The 21,584-nt window shown below is 48.2% G+C and overlaps 1 protein-coding gene across 1 annotated transcript in view; it reads right to left on the reverse strand.

The window, feature by feature from the left end:
• MEGF8 (multiple EGF like domains 8) overlaps positions 1–21,584 on the reverse strand; it is a 59,657-nt gene that overhangs the window by 10,552 nt on the left and 27,521 nt on the right. Inside the window, exons 23-37 of the mRNA XM_070949952.1 lie at positions 20,834–21,044; positions 19,820–20,039; positions 18,956–19,088; positions 17,936–18,150; positions 16,163–16,273; positions 14,515–14,633; positions 14,228–14,432; positions 13,081–13,252; positions 11,706–11,869; positions 9,868–10,012; positions 6,072–6,306; positions 4,471–4,603; positions 2,747–2,957; positions 1,569–1,783; positions 261–468 (exon numbers count right to left, since the gene is read on the reverse strand). Of these exons, the coding sequence (XP_070806053.1) occupies positions 261–468; positions 1,569–1,783; positions 2,747–2,957; positions 4,471–4,603; positions 6,072–6,306; positions 9,868–10,012; positions 11,706–11,869; positions 13,081–13,252; positions 14,228–14,432; positions 14,515–14,633; positions 16,163–16,273; positions 17,936–18,150; positions 18,956–19,088; positions 19,820–20,039; positions 20,834–21,044 (2,697 nt within the window). The remainder of the gene's footprint in view (positions 1–260; positions 469–1,568; positions 1,784–2,746; positions 2,958–4,470; positions 4,604–6,071; positions 6,307–9,867; positions 10,013–11,705; positions 11,870–13,080; positions 13,253–14,227; positions 14,433–14,514; positions 14,634–16,162; positions 16,274–17,935; positions 18,151–18,955; positions 19,089–19,819; positions 20,040–20,833; positions 21,045–21,584) is intronic.

Consider the following 21,584-nt stretch of genomic DNA (forward strand, 5'->3'; position numbering starts at 1 on the left):
CCTAGTTTCTAGCCATACCCACTAGACCAGTGTTTCTCAACCTTGGTAGCTTGAAGATGGGTGGACTTCAACTCCCAGAATCCCCCAGCCAGCGCTGCTGGCTGGGGGATTCTGGGAGTTGAAGTCCACCCATCTTCAAGCTACCAAGGTTGAGAAACACTGCACTAGACCAAATTGGTTCTGCTTCCCACTGCTTCCCACTGCTCAGCACCCCCCCAATACCCCCCTCAGAATGTGCCAGCCAAACCCCAGGGGCTCACCATGGCGAGGGCCACTCCGCCCGCCCTCCAGACAGCGCCCTTTGCCGTTCTCTCCCCGGAAGCTGCACCAGCCACACCGAGGCTGCTGGATGCAGAGAGCGCACTGCTGGAAATGGGAACAGGATGGAGCGCAGCTCTCCGACCCGCTCAGCACTCGGCCACACATCCCGGCCGCGCAGCGCATCGGTAGGTAAGTTGGACTCATACACTGCAGAGAAAGCAGAGAGAGATGTTCTGACATAAGCTTCCCAAGAGCATGAAGCAGACTCCTTGTACGGACAAAAACCCCTTTTTATTAAGTTAGGTAAAGGTAAAGGTTCCCCTCGCATGTATGTGCTAGTCGTTCCCGACTCTAGGGGGCGGTGCTCATCTCTGTTTCAAAGCCGAAGAGCCAGCGCTGTCAAAAGACGTCTCCGTGGTCATGTGGCCGGCATGACTCAACGCCAAAGACGCACGGAACGCCAAAGGTGGTCCCTATTTTTCTACTTGCATTTTTTATGTGCTTTCGAACTGCTAGGTTGGCAGAAGCTGGGACAAGGAACGGGAGCTCACCCTGTTACGCGGCACTAGGGATTCGAACCGCTGAACTGCCAACCTTTCGATCGACAAGCTCAGCGTTTTAGCCATTGAGCCACTGCATCCCTCGCTTTATTAAGTTACTGTGAATTTTTCTCATTCACATCCAGCAAAGTCTTTCAAGGGAGAATTTACAGTCACAGACCTTATCTAGGTTGATGGAATCATGAACCAATTAAGCGAACTAATTGTCTCCTGCAAACTCCACTCTCCTTTCGCTCCTCTTTCATGCCCTCTGGGAGGGGCCATTTACCGTCCACCTGTGGCCTTACTCCCAAGTCGACCCTTGTTCTTTAGCTGTTCCCTTCATCTGGCAACTCTGTGCATGCACACACTGGGAACAGGCTCCAGCTATTTGTCTGCCTCACTTTGTCTGACTCCGAAGGCAGCTGATAACTGGCATCTGACCCTGCCTCCCTCTCTGCCTCCGACGCAGAGCCCTCATCAGAGCCTTCCCCAGACTCCAGGACTGGCCCATGTCCCTCCCCAACCTCCTCACTGTCTGAATCTGCTGCCAGCTCTGCAGGCCACAACAAGAGAGAGAGAGAGAATACATCATAGTAGGCGGCTCCAAATTTGGCCACTGTAAGACTGATGGACTTCAACTCCCAGAATTCCCCAGCCAGCCATGCTCCACCAGTCCACCAGTCTTACAGTGGCCAAATTTGGAGTCATCTGCATAAGAACTTCCCCGGCAGCACCGATGTATGTCAACTGCCCCAAAACATTTACCTGCTGCAGGCTGACGCTCCAGACACATTGCTGCCAGCCCCCATCAGCCCCCTTGGAGCTGAGGCAGTCCCCACAAGTGCTGTGGTTGTGGCAGGGCGTGGGGCAGGCCAGGGGAGGCGAGGACTCCACGGGCATCGGGGAGACGTTGAGGAGCGAGTGGCTGAAGCAAGTCCAGTCGTAGGTGGGCTGCACGCTGAGAATGCGACGGGTCTCCCCTAAGCATTGGGGGCAGAAGAAGGGTGAATATTAGGAGCTTTCAAGGCCAGGATCGTTCCCCCTTGGTTGCCCCCCCCCCCCCAACCAATCTACCAGGAGACAAGCATGGTGGTCCACCATATTCAGGAGGAAGACATTGAGAATGGAAGAAGAGGAAGATTCGATCTGGGAGAAATGGATGTGTCTTCTCCATAAACTTCTGAAATGAACAGAAGTTCATGAGAACTTGGGGAGGTGGACATCAAGAGGGGTGATGTCTAGATGATCTCCAGGGACCAAAGCTTCTGGGACAGTGTCTCTCCTGATCTTGCAAGCCATGCCACCCTTCACCAACTCTTTGTGGTTCATTTTACAGTCATCAGCGGCATCTTCCCCAACGATCAAAGCTGACGCCAGCCAGAGCATAACAAAACTCAAGAGAAATACAGGTAATCCTCGATTTACGACCACAACTGGGCCCAAAATTTCGGTGGCTAAGTGAGACATTTGTTGAGTTTTGCCCCATTTTACCACCTTTCTTGACACTTATTTGCTTTGTCATTTAATGACCCCGTAATCCCTTGCTGGGTGGAGTCAGGGCAACTGAATGGAGCTGAGCATTTACTGACCGGATGCCCTTCCTGTCACCAATGCAGAGTTCACAGCAGATATAGTCTCATTGTAGTTAAATGAAGCACTGCCATTGTTAAATTCGTTAAGTGAATGTGGCTTCCCCCTTGACTTTGTCAGAAGGGGAATCCTGTGACCTGGAACACTGCTATCATGTCACCCCTAGTCCTTCTTTTCATCAATCATCATCAATCACTGTTATCCCCAACAGTGGTCTTTTCTTTTTTGGCATCTTCTTTCTCCGAGCTCTCTGCCCCTCGCTCCTAACCTGCAGTCCTTTCCCCTCCACCTTCTCTCCTCCCTTGCCCCCTCGTCTCTCCCCGCCCTCTGCCAATCAAGGTCCGGCCCCTCACCGGTGCGCTTGAATTGCCTGGTCCACATGCACTTCCCAGACGCCGTGCACTTAGCGCAGTCGGAGGCCTCACAGGAGATCTCGGAGCAGTTGCTGGCCACGAAGATCTCCCGCTGGTTGATACGGCAGTCGTTCTCCGACGTGCAGCTGCCGGTGCTGCCGATACAGGCGCCTTCGGGGCAGTTGGTGCACCATTTGCACTGCGGTAAAGGCTGGGGAGCAGACAGCGGTTCACGAAACCTGGCGGCTGCAATCCAGCCGCTTGCTCTAACCCTCAAGCCTTGAAGGCGGCTTGACCTGGGTTCTCCTCTCCGTTACAGGTAGTCCTCGGCTTACGACCACAAACTGAGCCCAAACATTTTGTTGCTAAGTCAGTTTTGCCCCCTCTTTTATTTTTTTTTATTTTTTTATTTTTTTAATTTGATTTATATGCCGCCCTTCTCCGAAGACTCAGGGTGGCTTACAATGCGTTAAGCAATAGCCTTCATTCTTTTGTATATTTATACAAAGTCAGCTTATTGCCCCCACAAACTGGGTCCTCATTTCACCTACCTTAGAAAGGATGGAAGGCTGAGTCAACCTTGAGCCTTGGCGAGATTCGCCAAGATTCGCTGCCTGCAGTAATTGCAGGCAGCTGGTCTTAATAACCAGCTTAATAACAGGGTGCCTTAAACCCCTGTACTACCAAGGCTCTTATGACTTTTTCTCGCCGCGATGGCTAAGTGAATCGCTTCAGCTAAGTTGAGTTAGTAACCCAGTTGTTAAGCGGATCAGGTTTTCCTCGTTGACTTTGCTTGTCAGGTCGCCAAAGGGGATCACGTGACCCTGGGACACTGCAATAGTCGTAAGTATGAACCAGTCACCAAGCATCTGAATTTTGATCCCATGATCAAAGGTCGTAACTGTGAAAAACGGTCGTAAGTCACTTTTTTCAGTGCCATTTGAATGGACGCTCAACGAACTGTCGTAAGTCAAGGACTACCTGTACTGAGATCCATCCTCCCTGCGTACTTTATCCCGATAAACCACGCCTCTCTCTAAAGCGGTGTTTGTCAAATCTCTGCAAATTTAAGATGTATGGCCTTTCAACTCCCAGCATTCATGCCTGGCTGAGGGATTCTGGGAGCTGAAGTCCATGCAGTTTAAAGATGCCAAGGTTGAGAAAAACACCGATCGAAAGGCTCTGTTGCTTTTGCCGAAACTACCAAATGCTTTCCTGGCTCGGAAAAATAATTACATTAGAAGTGCATGCAGATCGTTAGAAATACTAACTAAAGATAGTAAAGAAATACTGCCTACGTACAATACATACACCAGTGTTTCCCAACCATGGCAAATTTAAGATGTGTGGATTTCAACTCCCAGAATTCCCTAGCAAGCATGTGTGGACTTCAACTCCCATAGTTCCATAACAAGCCTGTGTGGACTTCAACTCCCATAGTTCCATAGCAAGCCTGTGTGGACTTCAACTCCCAGAATTCCCCAGCCAGGTTGTGTGGACTTCAACTCCCAGAGTTCCCCAGCCAGCCATTCTCCGCTGCCTATAATTCTCTCTTTACAGGGAGTTGCTGGTCACATTGGGCCTACATGCTGCCATTAATCCATCTCTCTTACTTCTCCTTGTAAAGTGAGTGCAGGATCAAAAGGTTTATGATCCCACCCTCTATTCATGTTCTGGTCTCTGAGTGGGCCTGCTGCCAGCACATGGGTAAAGTTGCTACTTACAGGAATACCCAGGCTGTGGGCCATGGCGCGAGGATGTTGGGCGAGGCACTCGCTGCAAGTTCTGAGCCTGCGACACTCGTCTGGAGATCTTGGGGTGGGAAAGCAGGAGATCCCACCAAAGGAGCAGCCTTGTCTGCAGAAGAAGAGAAAAGATATTATGAGATTCAATCAAACTCCCCATATATTTCTAACCCAGAAGTGATTTGCCATTGATGCCTTCCGAGAGCTGTGAGAAAGTGACTGGCTCAAAGTCACCTAGCTGGCTTCATGCCTAAGGTGGGACTAGAATTCACTGTCTCTTGGGGACTGGTCCAAAGTCATCCAACTAGTTTTTAGGGATAAAACGGGACTAGAACTCCCAGTCTCCTGATGATTGGCCCAAAGTCACCCAACCAGCTTTCATGCCTTAGATAGGACTAGAAGTCACCATCTCCTGATGATTGGCCCAAAGTCACCCAGCTAGTTTTTACGGATAAAATGGGACTAGAATTCCCAGTCTCCTGCTGATTGGCCCAAAGTCACCCAGCCAGCTTTCATGCCCAAAGTGCAACTAGAACTCACTGTCTCCTTGTTTCTAACCCAATGCTTTAACCATTACACCAAACTGGCTCTTCCCTTTCCCCTCTCCTTTTCCTATCACAAGTGCCCACGAATTATTCCCAAATCCCTTCTGAGAATTACCGTATTTTTCAGAGTATAAGATGCTCCAGACTATAAGACACACCTATCTTTCTTGGGGAGGAAAACAAGAAAAAAAAAATCTGCCTCTGCCTCCCAGCAATTTGCCTCCTTGCAGCAAACAGCAAACATCCTGTTTCAGTTTCAGAACAGCCTGATTAGCACAAGAAAAAAAAAATCTGCCACTGCTTCCCAGCAATTTGTTTCCTTGCAGCAAACAGCGGAGGCTGAAAATGAGGCGCACGGAGGCGGCAATAGGCAATAGCAATCCCTGCAGCCTGAAACAGCTGATGGTCGGGAGGCAGATCCAACCCCCAATCAGCTGCTTGTGCTAATCAGGCTTTGTTGAAGCTGAAACTTCAAACGGGCTGTTTGCTGCAAGGAGGCAAATTGCTGGGAGGCAGAGGCCAAAGAGTGGGGTCCGGCGGGTGGGCGGGGCTACATTCGGTGTATAAGGCGCACCCAAATTTTCACCCTCTTTTGGGGGGGAGAAAGTGCATCTTATACTCCGAAAAATACGGTAGGTAGCCTCACTGCAGGTACGACCACAATTGAGCTCCAAAATTTTGTTGCTACGTGAGAAAATTGTGAAATGCGTTTCGCTCCATTTTACGACCTTTCATGCTGGAGTCGTTAAATGAATCACTGCCACTGTTAAAGGGAGTAACATGGTTGTTAAGTGAATCTGGCTTCCCCATTGACTTTGCTTGTCGGAAGGTCACAAAAACTGGATCACGTGACCATGGGACACTGCAACCGTCATAAATAGGAGTCAGCTGCCAAGCGTCTGAATTTGGATCACGTGACGGCGGGGATGCTGCAATGGTCGTAAGTGTGGGAAAACAGTCATAAGTGCCGTTGTAACTTTGAACAGTCACTAAATGAACTGCCGTAAGTTAAGGACGACCTATATTCTCTCGTACCTTTCAGCCGCATCCGCAGAGACACAGCTGGCGTGGCACCAGACACAGCTGGCATTAGAACCGTTGCAAGCTTCCGGGCTGGAGAAGATGAGGCAAGGGTCGTGGGGCACCGAGAGGGCCAGCATGCGCCCCAGGGCCACCCCATTGAAGCCCCCGGAGAGGTAGAGGCGGCCTCCCACAGAAGCCATGGCGTGGGCGATGGATTCGGTGATGGGCTCCCCCACCACGGCCCCGGCTGCAGAAAGGAAAGACAAAATCTCCAGTGAGAAAAACTGATTGGAGGGGGAAGAGCACCAGCCCCCAATCAAAACTTAAAGAGCCTTGGTAGTACAGTGGTCTAAGGCACCCTGTTATTAAGCTGGTTATTAAGACCAACTGCCTGCAATTACTGCAGGTTCGAATCTCGCCAGGCTCAAGGTTGACTCAGCCTTCCGTCCTTTCTAAGGTAGGTAAATTGAGGACCCAGTTTGTGGGGGCAATAAGCTGAGTTTGTATAAATATACAAAAAGGATGAAGGCGATTGCTGAGCACATTGTAAGCCGCCCTGAGTCTCCGGAGAAGGGCGGCATATAAATCAAATTAAAAAAAATAAAAATAAAACTAAACAAGAGCCTGGATAGCTCAACAGACTAAAAGCCTGTTATTAACATTCAGCTGTCTGCAATTATTGCAAGTTCGAATCTCGCCAAGGCTCAAGGTTGACTCAGCCTTCCATCCTTTCTAAGGTAGGTAAATTGAGGACCCAGTTTGTGGGGGCAATAAGCTGACTTTGTATAAATATACAAAAGTGTGAAGGCTATTGCTTAACGCATTGTAAGCCGCCCTGAGTCTCCGGAGAAGGGCGGCATATAAATCTAATTAAAAAAACACACACACACACACACAGAAATGAAGGTGTTCTAATGCAAATTGACATTTGAAATTAGAGAACAAGACGATAATCAATACTATCAGATATGGGAACTATTTTATCAATGGTTAGATAAAAAAATACGGCAATGAAAATATGGTAGATAGGCTTTCACAATACAAGAACTGTCGAACTATGTGAAAGATAACATATAGATGTATAATTATTGGATAGATTCAGGAGGATGAAATGAAGGTTATAACAAAAATTAACTCAAATAATAAGAATATTTGGAATGATAATGAGGGAAGCAATAGCCATAGTCAAATAAATGATTAATGAGGATAACAAGATAAAGATATATATTAGGTCGACCTAATTAGCTTCTGCCTGCCGAAAATGGGCTGAAAACAGGCCACGTATGGCCTGTTTTCGGCTGGCACAGTGCTGCAGGAGGCCATCATGGATGGTGAAAATAAGGCGCGGGGGGCTGCGCGTAGACTCCCCCCCTTACCCCATTTTGGCCAGCAGGGTGTTGCAGGAGCAGGGGTGAAATCCAAATTTTCCCCTACCGGTTCTGTGGGCGTGGCTTGGTGGCTGTGGCCAGGGAAGGATACTGCAAAATCTCCATTCCCACTCCACTCCAGGGGAAGGCTACTGCAAAATATCCATTCCTTCCCCTCCTGGGGAAAGGATATTGCAATATCTCCATTCCCACCCCACTCTGGAGCCAGCCAGAGGTGGTATTTGCCGGTTCTCCGAATTACTCAAAATTTCCGCTACCGGTTCTCCAGAACCTGTCAGAACAGTGTTTCTCAACCTTGGAAGCTTGAAGATGGGTGGACTTCAACTCCCAGAATCCCCCAGCCAGCGCTACTGCGCTGGCTGGGGGATTCTGGGAGTTGAAGTCCACCCATCTTCAAGCTACCAAGGTTGAGAAACACTGTGTTACAACCTGCTGGATTTTACCCCTGTGCAGGAGGCTCCATCTCATCTCCTCCACCACCACCAACCCATAGAGGAGAACTACAATGCTGATCCGGCCCTTGAAGAAATCTAGTTTGACACCCCTGTTTTAAAGGAATCCAAAATGCCCCTCAAAGTGCCAATTACAAAGCATGCCAGGAAGAGAGAGGCAGAACTCTGTTGGGCTTCACCAGGCTACAATGCAAGTTAAGGAATATTCTTCCTACAGCCAGACGGCTGGAATGTTACCCCCAACATATGTTATGTTATGTTATGTTATGTTATGTTATGTTATGTTATGTTATGTTGTTATGTTATGTTATGTTATGTTATGTTATGTTATGTTATGTTATGTTATGTTATGTTATGTTATGTTATGTTATGTTATGTTATGTTATTTATTTTTATATGCCGCCCTTCTCCGGAGACTCAGGGCGGCTTACAATGCGTTAAGCAATAGCCTTCATACTTTTGTATATTTTTTATACAAAGTCAGCTTATTGCCCCCACAAACCGGGTCCTCATTTTACCCACCTTAGAAAGGATGGAAGGCTGAGTCGACCTTGAGCCTGGTGAGAATTGAACTCGCAGTAATTGCAGGCAGCTGGATATTAAATGCTGCCTTAGTAGGAGGCATTAGCCTCCTACGCCACTCAGGCTCCTTTTAATATAAAAGTTAGTATAAAAGGGGTCCATGCCAGACCTAGTTTCTCCTCCTTTTGTAAATATGCACATATATCTTACATTCCCCCGAGAATCCTCCCTTCCCTTCCCTTCCCTTTTCCAACTCAAGCGCCTAGTCCCTAATGTTGCTTCACAAACACTGTCCTTTCTCTGGTTCCCCCACATGGTCTCTGTTTCCAGTCTGGCACCTTAACCACTACGCCAAATTGGTTCTCAAAAATGTCATGTAAGATAAATGTATTGTCAAGTGATGCAACATAATTTATAATAATAGAATGTAATATAATATATTTAACATAATAATATAAATATATTATAATTAATACAATAATATAAATATATTATAATATAATTAATATAATAATATAAATATCATATAATTAACATCATATAATTAACATCATGTAATAATATAATATATTGTGACTATCAAACCTGGACATCGGCCTATCCCAGGTCCTGGGGAAGGATTTGATAGCTAGACAAAAATGCCAAATCTAAATATCTGACTGTCTGTGAGATGAACCATAATAACAGAAGCTGCCCAGAGTTCCTTAAGATGAATGTCCATATAACAAAAACAATTAAATTTGTTTAATTTAAGGAGCCTTGGTGGTGCAGCGGACTAAAGTGCTGTTAAAGTAGCACTTAGCTGCCAGCTGCCTGCAATTACTGCGAGTTCAATTCTCACCAGGCTCAAGGTTGACTCAGCCTTCCATCCTTCCGAGGTAGGTAAAATGAGAACCCGGATTGTGGGGGCAATAAGCTGACTTTGTATAAAAAAGAACACCGCTTAGGGGGCCCCAGAAAGCCCTACTAAGCAGGTATATACAAAAGTATGAAGGCTATTGCTTAACGCATTGTCAGCCACCCTGAGTCTCCGGAGAAGGGCGGCATATAAATCGAACCAATAAATAAATAAATAAATAAAATCAAATAGTTAAATTGATACAGTAGAATTAATTTGAATTAATAACAGCTGCCTGCGGTACGGCAGTTCGAGTCTCACCAGGCTCAAGGTTGACTCAGCTTTCCGTCCTTCCGAGGTCGGTAAAATGAGGACCCCGATTGTTGGGGACAAGAGGCTGACTCTGTAAACCACTTGGAGAGTGTCTTTCAAGAGGAGATTGGACTGCCATCTGTCAGAAATGCTATAGGGTCTCCTGCTTGGGTGGGGAGGAGGCGTTGACTAGATGACCAAGAAGGTCCCTTATTCTAGGGACCTTCTATGTGTCTAGTTATTCTAGTTATTCTAGACACATATTCTAGCTGTATGAGCCTGCTTGCACTTTTTACCTGTGCTGTTGGGAAGGATCCACGTATTGCAATTCAGCTGGTAGAAGAAAACGTGGTTGGTGAAATTCTCCCGCTCGGTCCGCCCTCCTATGACCACCATGGTGTCCTTCAGCACGGCTGCCACGTGGAAGAAATGAGCCAGGGGCTGGAGAGGGATGGAGAGATTCGCATCTGATTTGCATCCAAGGCTCATCTTTGGCGATGCTTCATTCTTCCATTCTTCCTACCAATCCCCCACTCCAGGATTATATTTAAGGGGCTTTCTAAATGGTTTGTTAGTATCAGATTGAAGTGTTAGCACTTAAATGACTTCCTCAGTGGTGCGGTGGCCTAGAGGTGGAGCTCTCACCTCATCAGGAGGCTGGGAGTTCGATCCTAGGTAGAGGCAGATATTTCTCTCTCTGGGCACAATGAGAATATATCTGCTGAACAAAACTCTGCATTGGTGACAAGAAGGGCATCCGGCTAGTAAACACTCAGCTCCATTTAGTTGCCCCGACTCCCCAAAACAAGGGATTGTGGCAGTTGTAAAATGTAAAATTTGTTACTACCGGTTCTGTGGGCGTGGCTTGGTGGGGGGGTAATGTGACTGGGTAGGTGTGGCCATTTTTTTTTTTTTACTTTTAAAACCATTTTTTCTACAACCTCTTCAGCCGAAGAGGTGGTTAAAAAAATGCTTTTAAAAGCCTCTGACGATCAGGCAACTCAGCTGGGATCGTCAAAGCCTTTTAAAAACATTTTTTCTACAACCTCTTTTAAAAGTCTCTGACTGATTGATTAAGTTGCCTGATTGTCAGAGGCTTTTTTTTACTTTTAAAAGCATTTTTTCGGCCGAAGAGGTTGTAGAAAAAATCCTTTTAAACATTAAAAAAAAAAAGCCTCTGATGATTGCGTGGCTCAGCTGGGCATGGGTGGGTGGGCAAGGATTTTTGCTACCAGTTCTCTGAACCACCCGCCGCCATCGCTTCCAGATTGGGCGATCTGATCCGAACCTGGAGCATTTCACCCCTGGATTGTGGGGTCATTAAACAACAAACAACAACATTCCCTCCCCATTCCTGGGGGAAGGATACTGCTAAATCTCCATTCCCACCCCACTCTGGAGCCAGCCAGAGGTGGTATTTGCCGGTTCTCCAAACTGCTCAAAATTTCCGCTACCGGTTCTCCAGAACCTGTCAGAACCTACGAGATTTCACTCCTGGTTGCCCTTATCCAGCCTGCAGAATGAGCAGAGTGTTGGGGGGGGGGGTCAGGGTTGGGGTGTTGGGCTGGCAGGAGGGCCGCGGCAGCATCATGCCCTTCCAGTCCCAGTATCTCATGTGTCCCCTTGCAAACATTAATTGCCCGACCCTGATCTAAAGGAAGCATCTCTGTGTTCTCCCTCCGATGTCACCTCTGAAGTTGGCCTGACTGAGGCCATCTTTGAGGCTTCAGCGTTGCCACAATGGAGATGAGAGATAGGGAGAGGGGAAATAGAGACAGCTGGGGTTTTGTAGCCAAAACAAAATACTTTCTCCTGGGAACCAAGGACATTCTCACAAGTGGTCGAAGAGAGGAGGAGTGAAGTTACCAAGCAACCAGATAGCACCTTGATTGGACCATGCGACTGATTAGTTTGGGAAAGTGGGGAAAACTTTTACTTTTAATTAAGTGAAACCCATGGGAACTTTTAGAGTCGGTTTTCACCAGCCTGTGCCAATAGGATCTATCCAATAAACCTCTTCTTTGAGGAATCCATCTGCCTCTTTGTTCTGTTTGCTATGGGTGTATTACTTGGAACTCTGACATTCGAAGCCCATCTGGGCATTCGTGTAAGTTCTGCTGCCGGAGCCTCTCACCTTTGGTCCTTGAGATGGGGCCAATAAACTCCAGGTCAAGTTGGGATAGTAAAGGCTGTAGAGTTCAGGAGAAGCTGAAACCAACTCCACGTGGAAACGGTGGCCGCCGAAGACGTAAACAGCATCTGTGCTCTCGTGGTACACAGCCGAATGGCCGTAGAGACCTGCAAAGGAAATCTGGAGTACCAGGTGTCCATATTTATGGCTTGGGGGATCCCTATTTAGGTTTGAGTTGCTCAACTTTGGTGTTCTGATCCAGTTCCCCAAACACGACAAACCCTCTCTAGTTGAAGCAATGATTCCTTTATTAGGAGTACCAGCAGCCCCAGAAAAAAGTTTGTCTCTCTTTCACTGCAGGCTAACAAGTCTGTCCGGCCGGGAGATGAATAGTTGTCTGCGACATCTATTCATCGTGGCCCCCTGCCTTTTATCCCCAGAGCTAGGGTGGGGCTTCACTAGCAGCAGTGGCTCTTCCATCCCAAGGACCAGCCCATAGATTTCCACTGCTCTCCTCTCCTCTGCCTTTTGTTCATCTGTGCATCAAGCACTGGACCCAGCTGTTCCTCCTCTTCCTCATTGCCACCTCTAGACTTGGGGGCTGTTGACTCTCCATCTGAGGGCTGATGGATGGCCCAGGCTCCACCTCTGTCTCTCTCTCTCTGACAGCTCCATTCCCTCTTCCTCCTTAGAGCTCTCAGGTTGCTTTGATGCTGACCCTGACTCCCACGCCGCCACCTCCTCCTCCTCCTCCTCCTCCTCCTCTGATTCGGCTGCTGGAGGGACCAGCGGCTACAACACTTGGCAACTTGGCTGGCTGGGGAATTCTGGGAATTAAAGTCCAGCCATCTTCAAGTTGCTCAGTTTGAGAAACACTGACTTAGGCCAGTGGCCCTCAATCTTTTAGGCACCAGGGACCGGTTCCGTGGAGAGAGGTTTTTCTGCGGACCGGGGGGGGGGGGTTTCACATGCCGCCTACACCCCGTGGATGAGGCATCACTTGTTTGCATGGCCCACTTTCTGGAATGCCACAGCCCAGTGTCAGTCCACTGACTAAGGATTAGGGACCCCTGACTTAGGCTAGTTAGCTTTCCACCCTTTTTTCACTGGCTGATGGATCTAACTGAAACATAGAAATTAAAGGCATTTTCGGAGCGTTCATGAATCTCTACCATGCAGTCTGGGGAATTTGGAGGGCTTCCTTTCCTTGGAAGTTTTTACAAAAAAGGGAGCTGGCTTTATACCTCCCACCATATCTTGGTAATGGATCCTGGAGTTCCTTTCCAAAATTTTCTTTCGATAACTTACAGCACTAGGCTCGCTCTCCCCCCCCCGAATTCCCCCTGCTGATATCATCCTGATATCATATATGATCTACCTGTCGGAGGTGTTCCTGCCTGGTTCCCAGCGTGCCAGTTCTCTGATGCCACGTTGTATTCCAGCAGTTTCTTGTTGAAGCCGTTCTCGGGAGAATAGCCACCGATCAGAAGCAAGGATGAGCCGCGCCGTGCCGTGAGGGTGTGACCAGCTACGGCTGGGATCAGAGGATCCTAGTGGGCGTGGGAAGAAAAGAGAGAATGCCTTATGAGACGAAAGAGACCCTGAACAGAAGACGGCCCTCTGTTCTCCACCAGCTGGAGTCATCTTTAGATGAACGATAAGAGGAACAAGGCCTTCTTCCATGTCACTTTTTTTTATCAACAGAGAAGACTTTAATTTAAGGCCAATTGTTTTGTAGATAATTAAAAGAACTTGATCGTATTGAAATGTTTGGTTAGGATGATATTAGTTAATATTAATTGGAGAGTGAGCTTAACTCTCGGTTAGTCATGTTTGTTGTTTCGTTTTAGTCTTGTGTTTATGTGTTCCTACATTTCTTTTCTTATATTGTTTTCCAATCATTATTATGTGTTAATTATACTGTAAATATTTAATAAAGATATTTTTTTTTTTAAAAAAAAAAGAGAAGACTTTAAGACAGTGCCCAGATTTTTATTTTATTTTATTTTATTTTATTAATTTGATTTATATGCCGCCCTTCTCCGGAGACTCAGGGCTTACAATGCGTTAAGCAATAGCCTTCATCCTTTTTGTATATTTATACAAAGTCAGTTTATTGCCCCCACAATCTGGGTCCTCATTTCACCTACCTTTGAAAGGATGGAAGGCTGAGTCAACCTTGAGCCTGGTGAGATTCGAACTTACAGTAATTGCAGACAGCTGGTGTTAATCACAATGCTTTTAGTCTGCTGAGCCACCAGGCCCTTTTTGACTGGATTAAGACACACCCAAGGAGTGGCTGGGAGGGAGGGGCGAGCAAAGACCAGCAAGGCACCCCTCGACACGAGTGACATCGAGTTGGCCATGCCACTCAAGTCACATGTCCACCCAGCCACGCCTACCCAGCCGGTCATTAGGCATATTAGACCATCATATTAGCGGTCCGCGGGATTTAAAATTATGAAATTAGTGGTCCCTGAGGTCCGAAAGATTTGTGACCTCTGGTCTAGAAGAGGACATCTTACCGGCAAAAGCCTCCACTGCAAAGTGGTGAGGTTAAGCAGCCAGAAATCGCTGGCCACTCCATCCGCGGTCAGCCCGCCGAGGACGTACATGGCTTTGCCTGGGGATATGTAGGCAGCCGCGTGGAAGTAGCGGGGGTTGGGGCCCGGCCCTCGGTCCTCTGTTCCTGCCAGCATCTGAGTCCAGCGACGTTCGGCGATGGAGTACCTGGGGAGTCACAGCACCTTTTGGCTGTCATGCCCACAAAGGCGGCAGGCGGCCCCTTTGAGGGATAGGAAGAGCCTCTTACCTGTACACGTTACCCAGCATTCCTTCACGCAGCGACATGCCTCCAAACATCCAGAGTGTGGTGTCAGGCCCTTCCACCATGGTGTGGCCCAAACGGTGAAGGAAGCGGCTGGCTGTGTCCTTGAAAGGAAAATATGGAGAGACGATGAGGGTGAACCTAGCCATTCTCAACCCAAGGCTGAAAACTCTTGTATGAAGATCTGGCATATTCTGCTCTCTGCCATTGTGGAGACTTCAGGTTCAGAAGAAGACATGAGCTTCCTTCCCAAACCCCAAGCTCCAGAGGTTTTCAAGATCTGTGATGCTCGTTTTATTTATCTATTCAAGGGTATGTTTGAAGAGCTCTCTGGGCATTTAACAGATGAAGTACTCACTAAGAAGTCAAATATAATTTAAAACTTTGGGAAAACTTTTCTATCAAGAGCCTTGATAGTACAGTACAATACAGTGGTCTAAAGCACCCTGTTATTAACACAGCTGCCTGCAATTTACTGCTGGTTCGAATCTCACCAGGCTCAAGGTTGACTCAGCCTTCCATCCTTTCTAAGGTAGGTGAAATGAGGACCCAGATTGTGGGGGCAATAAGCTGACTTTGTATAAATATACAAAAGTATGAAGGCTATTGCTTAATGGATTGTAAGCCGCCCTGAGTCTCCGGAGAAGGGCAGCATATAAATAAAATTAAAAAAACAAAAGATAAACAATTGTTCTTGGAGCAATTCTGCCTGAAAGGGCTTCCAAGTTTGGCTTATCAAATACTCCCTACAAATTGTACAGTCAACTGTTCAGGAAGCTTACAAAAGGGACTCTAGTTAAACCTCTGTCAGCGGCAATCACAAAATAAAACAGCAATATGGCAGGTCCTGTAACCTGTGTCCCAGCCAAGCTGAGAAGGAAGGAAGGAAGGAAGGAAGGAAGGAAGGAAGGAAGGAAGGAAGGAAGGAAGGAAGGAAGGAAGGAAGGAATCACAATGCTTAGGGTTAGGGAAGGAAGGAAGGAGGGAGGGAAGGAAGGAAGGAAGGGTCGGTTAGGGAAGGAAGGAAGGAGGGAGGGAAGGAGGGAGAGAAAGGAAGGAAGGGAGGCTGGGTCAGGGAAGAAAGGATCAGGGAAGGAAGGGAGGGAGGGAGGGTGGGTCAGGGAAGGAGGAGAGGAAGGAAGGAAGGGTTAGAGAAGGAAGGAGGAAGAAGGGAAAGAAAGGAAAGGAGGTATGGTGGGTCAGGGAAGGAAGGAAGGAGGGAGGGAAGGAGAGAGAGAAAGGAAGAAAGGGAGGGTGGGAAGGCGGGGAGGAAGGAAGGAAGGAAGGAAGGAAGGAAGGAAGGAAGGAAGGAAGGAAGGAAGGAAGGAAGGAAGGAAGGAAGGATGGATGGATCAGGGAAAGAAGGGTTAGGGAACGAAGGAAGGAGGGTGGGAAGGAGGGAGAGAAAGGAAGAAAGGGAGGGTGGGAAGGCAGGGAGGAAGGAAGGAAGGAAGGAAGGAAAGAAGGAAGGAAGGATCAGGGAAAGAAGGGTTAGGGAAGGAAGGAAGGAGGGAGGGAAGGAGGGACAGAAAGGAAGAAAGGGAGGGTAGGAAGGCGGGGAGGACGGAAGGAAGGCAGGAAGGCAGGAAGGCAGGAAGGAAGACACTACTTCCATAGGACAGAAGTAACTTACAGCCGTCAACTGGGTGTCAATTAAAGTTTCCCAAATGATCTTGTCATCCTCCAGTGGGATGGTGCAGTCCGCCCCTGCAAAGCGATCGCTGCAGATACACAGACCCAGCCTCTGCAGAAAGAGCAAAGATAAGACAAGGAGGCCCATACGGTATCTTGTCTTTTTATGTACACTGAGAGCGTATGCACCAAAGACAAATTCCTTGTGTCTCCAATCACACTTGGCCAATAAAGAATTCTATTCTATTCTATTCTATTCTATTCTATTCTATTCTATTCTATTCTATTCTATTCCATTCCATTCCATTCCATTCCATTCCATTCCATTCCATTCTTCATTCCATTATTCTATTCTATTCTGTTCCGTTCCGTTCCGTTCCGTTCCATTCCATTCCATTCTATTCTATTCTTATTGTTTTATTCTTATCCTTTTCTATTCTTAATATTGTTTTATTCCTATGCTATGCTATGCTATGCTATTCATTAATGACACAAAATTAAATCCCAAGAAAGGACAAACTCCTCGACTCACGCAGATCCCACACAGCCCGTAGAAAATGTGCATGGACTTGGCAACGTACTGGAAGATGCACATTTGCAACTGCAGGAAGGCAGGAACCGCAGGCAATTATTCAATGCATTCGTGCACTTTGGAAAGCCAGCTCAACTACATTATTGGTAATCCTCGACTTACCACAGTTCGTTTAGTGACTGTTTCAAAGTTACAACGGCCCTGAAAAAAGGGAACTTGTGATCTTTTTTTTCACACTTATGACCATTGCAGCATCCCCATGGTCACGTGATCAAAATTCAACTGAACTGACAACTGATTCGTATTTATGACGGTCGCAGTATCCCGGGGGGGGGGGGTCACGCAATCCCTTTTTGCAGCCTTCTGACAAGCCAAGCCAATGGGGAAGCCAGATTCACTTAACAACCGGGTTACTAACTTATCAACTGCAGTAATTCATTGAACAACTGTGGCAAAAAAAAGGTCGTGAAATGGGGCAAAACTCGTTTGACGAATGTCTCACTTAACAACCAAAAAATGTGGGCTCCATTGTGGTTGTAATGTTGTGGCTCCGTTACCTGAGCCTGTGTCATTGGCAGGAGAGGACCCAGGAGGACAGGAGAGTTGGCAAGGCCTCCCTCTCCAGGACCCTCCTCTCTGGCAATGCCTTCGGTGAGGAGAGGAGTTGGCAAGGCCTCCCTCTCCAGGACCCTCCTCTCTGGCAATGCCTTCGGTGTCCGCGGAAGGGCAAGAGATAGGCCCGGGGCCAAGCACGTCCACGCAGCCACAGGTGGACAGTGATGAGGGTAATGAGTCTTGGCTGGATCCTCGGCAGCGTTGCAGAGATAAGCGCGTGCAACAGAAGAAGAGGCGTGCCAGAGATTAAGCTGAGTCACTGGACCACACCCCACAGGGTATAAAAGAGGGTGTGGTGGCCGGTTCAGCTCGGTGACGAGCAAAAAACGGATATCGGACGACCTTCTTTGTATTTACTGGACTTTGTGGATTATTGTGTATTGGCTTTGTTCCCGGACGAAGGGAGAACTCCCCCCTCGTGAGTAAAGAATATCTGGCAGCCAGCCACTGGGTTGCTGCCAATTCTGATACCAGATAAAACTGTTGTCGGCTGAGTTCTTTAGCTGTTGCCTGTCTGTGGGGGTGCGTGTGTGAGACGGGGACAGAACATGTAAGTCGAGGACTACCTGTATTGGAATACATTATTTTGACGGTCTGTTAAAACAGATGTCCCTATGACCCACTCACCGTGTTGCAAAGTCCTTGCCCAGCGTGAGCACTACAGTTGCCGGGACAGATCTGGAACTTGCAGCTGGGCCCGGTGTAGCCAGCCTTGCAAACACAGTGGCCCTGCTGGCATTCCTGGTTGACGTGGCAGCTGGGTCGGCAACGGTGCACCAGGTAAGTTGCGTTGAAGCCTGAGGCCTCGCTAGAGTTGGCTTCGTAGTAGATGACCAGGAGGCCTGAAAGGTTGAACAAGGACAAAACTTGACAAGGACCCCAGAGCTGTGGGGGTGAGAGGAGGGGAGGGGAGGGAAGATGTTCTTCTAAAGCTGGGTTTGTCAACCTCGGCAACTTGAAGACGGGTGGACTTCAACTCCCAGAATTCCCTAGCTGGTGTTGTGGCCCGTCAGCGGCCTGTGCAATTAGTAGCTGATTCCGACAGTGAGGAGGCTGGTGTGGTGCTGCGCCAGCAGCCTGGGCAGACAATGAGGAGGCTGGAGAAGATGTGGTGCCAGAGGCGGGGGATTCAGCCAGGGCCTTCAGAACCTCCAGAAGCTCCCATAAGTGAAGAGGCCGAAGAGGAGGAGCCTCTTCTCGATGCACGAGCGAGCGCGCAGAGCTTCCAAAAGGCAGGAGTGGCTCCTCAGGAGGAGGTCTCCTCGAGAGTAAGGCTTGGGGCTAATTGGCCACGCCCCTAGCCTATTTAAGGAAGGACGACGACTGAGGCAATTTGCAGGGAACAACTTCGTTTATATTCCTTCACGTCTTGATTCCAGAAACGTTTGATTCAGCTCTTGTTTATCTCATCAGTTTTCCTGCAAATTGCTTCTGGGCATTCTGCCAACCACAGTAAGATTAGTTATCTGAAATACCGTGCCTCAGAATTGAGTTATTATTCTTTGGATTCTTGTCGGCTGTTAATAAAGTTAAATTAACAGCCCTTGTTCAGAAAAGACTGATTTAAAGACTTTCTCAATGGTGAGATGGGGGCGGGGATCTAAATTTAATAAGTAGATGTCAACCAAATTTTTTTGTCTTCCTTACCTGATACGGCTTCGACAGTAACAGGTTGGGGATGGCCCTGGCCGCAGAACGCCCCGATGAGAGTCCGATCCAGCTGGATCAGTCCTGTGTCTAGGAAGTCGGGGACTCCGTCAAAAACGTAGATATAGTTGTGCTAAGGAGGAATTGAAAGAGAAGAGGAGATGAGCTCTAACACCAACAGAGTTAGAAATATTGCTGTTTTAGCAAGAGATCCATATAACAGTACTGCTGTGAGATGAGTGGGTATGTACAGGGAGTTATTGGCTTGCAACCAGAGTAGAGCCCCAAATCGATGCTAAGTAAGAAATTTGTTAAGTGAGTTTGGCCCAGTGGTGAAATGTAAAATTTGTTATTACCGGTTCTGTGAGTGTGGCGGGAGGGGAGTGGGGGTGGGGGTGTAATGTGACTGGGTGGGCGTGGCCAACTTTTCTTTTCTTTTTTTTTACTTTTAAAAGCATTTTTTCTACAACCTCTTCGGCCGAAGAAGTTGCAGAAAAAAATGCTTTTAAAAGCCTCTGACAATCCCAGCTGAGCCACGCAATCTTCAGAGGCTTTTTTTTTTACTTTTAAAAGCATCTTTTCGGCCGAAGAAGTTGCCCAAAAAAATGCTTTTAAAAGTAAAAAAAAAACAGCCTCTGATAATCACGCGGCTCAGCTGGGAATGGGGGGGGGCAGGGATTTTTGCTATCGATTCTCCGAACCACCTGCCGCCATCGTTACCGGATCGGGCGATCCGGTCCGAACCGGGAACATTTGTCTCCTTCTGCTTCTTCTTCCAAACCGCAAAATCTGCACCGTCGGTGGCCACAACTTGCCTTGATTAGTGACCTCCTGACTCACACGTGCGTCATCCCTCTCGCTTACCATACAAAGGGTGTCCGGCTGAATAGTGAGCGTGATTGTTGGGCAGCTTTGTTCGGGACGGCAAGGTTGGATGTCGGCACTGGTTGACAAGACCCAGACGCAGTAGGAGAGCCCGTTGGAGAGGGGTCCCCCAGCCCGCTGTGAGCTCAGGGAGGAAGAGGAAGAGAGGTTGAGGAGCAAGGTGCGCCCCACGCATTCCTGATAGCAAATGCCACCATTTCTGCAGAAGAAAAAGAAATCCGTGGGAAATTATGGGCTCAGGCTCACACCCTCTGATGTTTAAAAGATGGCTGAGGTAACAATCAAAATCCTGGGAAGACGGCAACCTTCACGTTTGAAAGAAATCACCAAAAGGCTTAAGGCTTGTTCAGGTTTAAAAATGTTTCTGCACCAGCAACAATTTTCTTCCATTCTTGGCTCAGATTAGAACCGGTGATTATTTTTTTAAAAAGGCTAATTTATAATTAGCTTCCCTCGAATTCCAACTCAATAATAGCCACAGGGAGGGAGGGAGGGAGGGAGGGAGGGAGGGAGGGAGAAGAAGGAAGGAAGGAAGGAAGGAAGGAAGGAAGGAAGGAAGGAAGGAAGGAAGGAAGGAAGGATCGGGGAGGGAGGGAAGGATCAGGGAGGATGGATCAGGGAGAGAGGGAAGGAGGAAGGGAGGGAGGGAGGGAGGGAGGGAGGGAGGGAAGGAAGGAAGGAAGGAAGGAAGGAAGGAAGGAAGGAAGGAAGGAAGGAAGGAATGGAGGATGGATCAGGGAGGGAGGGAGGGAGGATCAGGGAAGGAAGGATCAGGAAGGGAAAGAGGGAGGGACGCAAGGAAGGAAGGAAGGAAGGAAGGATCAGGGAAGGATCAGGGAAGGTGGGAGGGAGGGAGGGAGGGAAGGAAGGAAGGAAATCTATTCTTCAGAAGAAAATAAGCAGCCTAATTGAGGCCTTTTCAACTGCCTTTACCAGCCATTGTGACTTCATTCCCGGCGATTCGAGCGTTGAGGTCCCCATCCAGCCTCTTACCTGGGGTCTCCCGAGTAGCCAGGGGCACAACGCTCACAGTGCAGCCCTTCGGTGGGTGGGGTGCAGTAACAGGCTCCCATGGTGCTGTGGCAATAGCCCATCTCCTCCAGGCCGTGCTCGTGGCAGGCGCATTGACGGCAGCCGCTCTGCGTGGTGGCATTCCCGTAGCTGCCTGGCCGGCAAAGATGGCAGCGTTCCCCGTGAGTCCAGTCTAGGCCCACCAGTCCAGAGAAGTACAATTGCGGGGAGAGAGAGAAACGGGTAGAGTGACAGACAAAGGAAGGGGACAAAAGACAGACGAGCATCTTGTTCATCATCTACAAGAGTTGCCCGGCCCATCATCCTGAGTTTCCAGGATCACCTGCCGCTCCTAAAAATTTAGCCCCCGAGGCTTCCAAAAGTTGCAATCAAACTGCAATGATTACAGGTAGGCCTCAACTTACGACCAATCGCTTAAGAGTCCGGCCGAAGTTCGATCACGGACCTACCCGAGGGGTAATTATGACCTGGATTTGAATTTTTGACGGTCGGGTCCCCTCCCCTATGGTCAGGTGACTGCACTTCTGGCACTCAGCCACTTAACGACTGTGGATTCACTTAGTGACCACAATGATTCACTGTGACCACCGCAAAAAAAAGGTTGTCAAACTGAAGTCAGTTATGTGACTGGTCAGTTTTTAAGACTGTCACAAGTTACAACGGTGATGGGCAGGCGCCGTTATGGTCGTAACTCGACTAGATAACCAAAAAA

This window comes from Pituophis catenifer, unplaced genomic scaffold (assembly GCF_029215685.1).
Source record: "Pituophis catenifer annectens isolate HBS135680 unplaced genomic scaffold, rPitCat1.0.hap2 SCAF_9, whole genome shotgun sequence".
In the NCBI taxonomy this organism is placed as follows: domain Eukaryota; kingdom Metazoa; phylum Chordata; class Lepidosauria; order Squamata; family Colubridae; genus Pituophis; species Pituophis catenifer.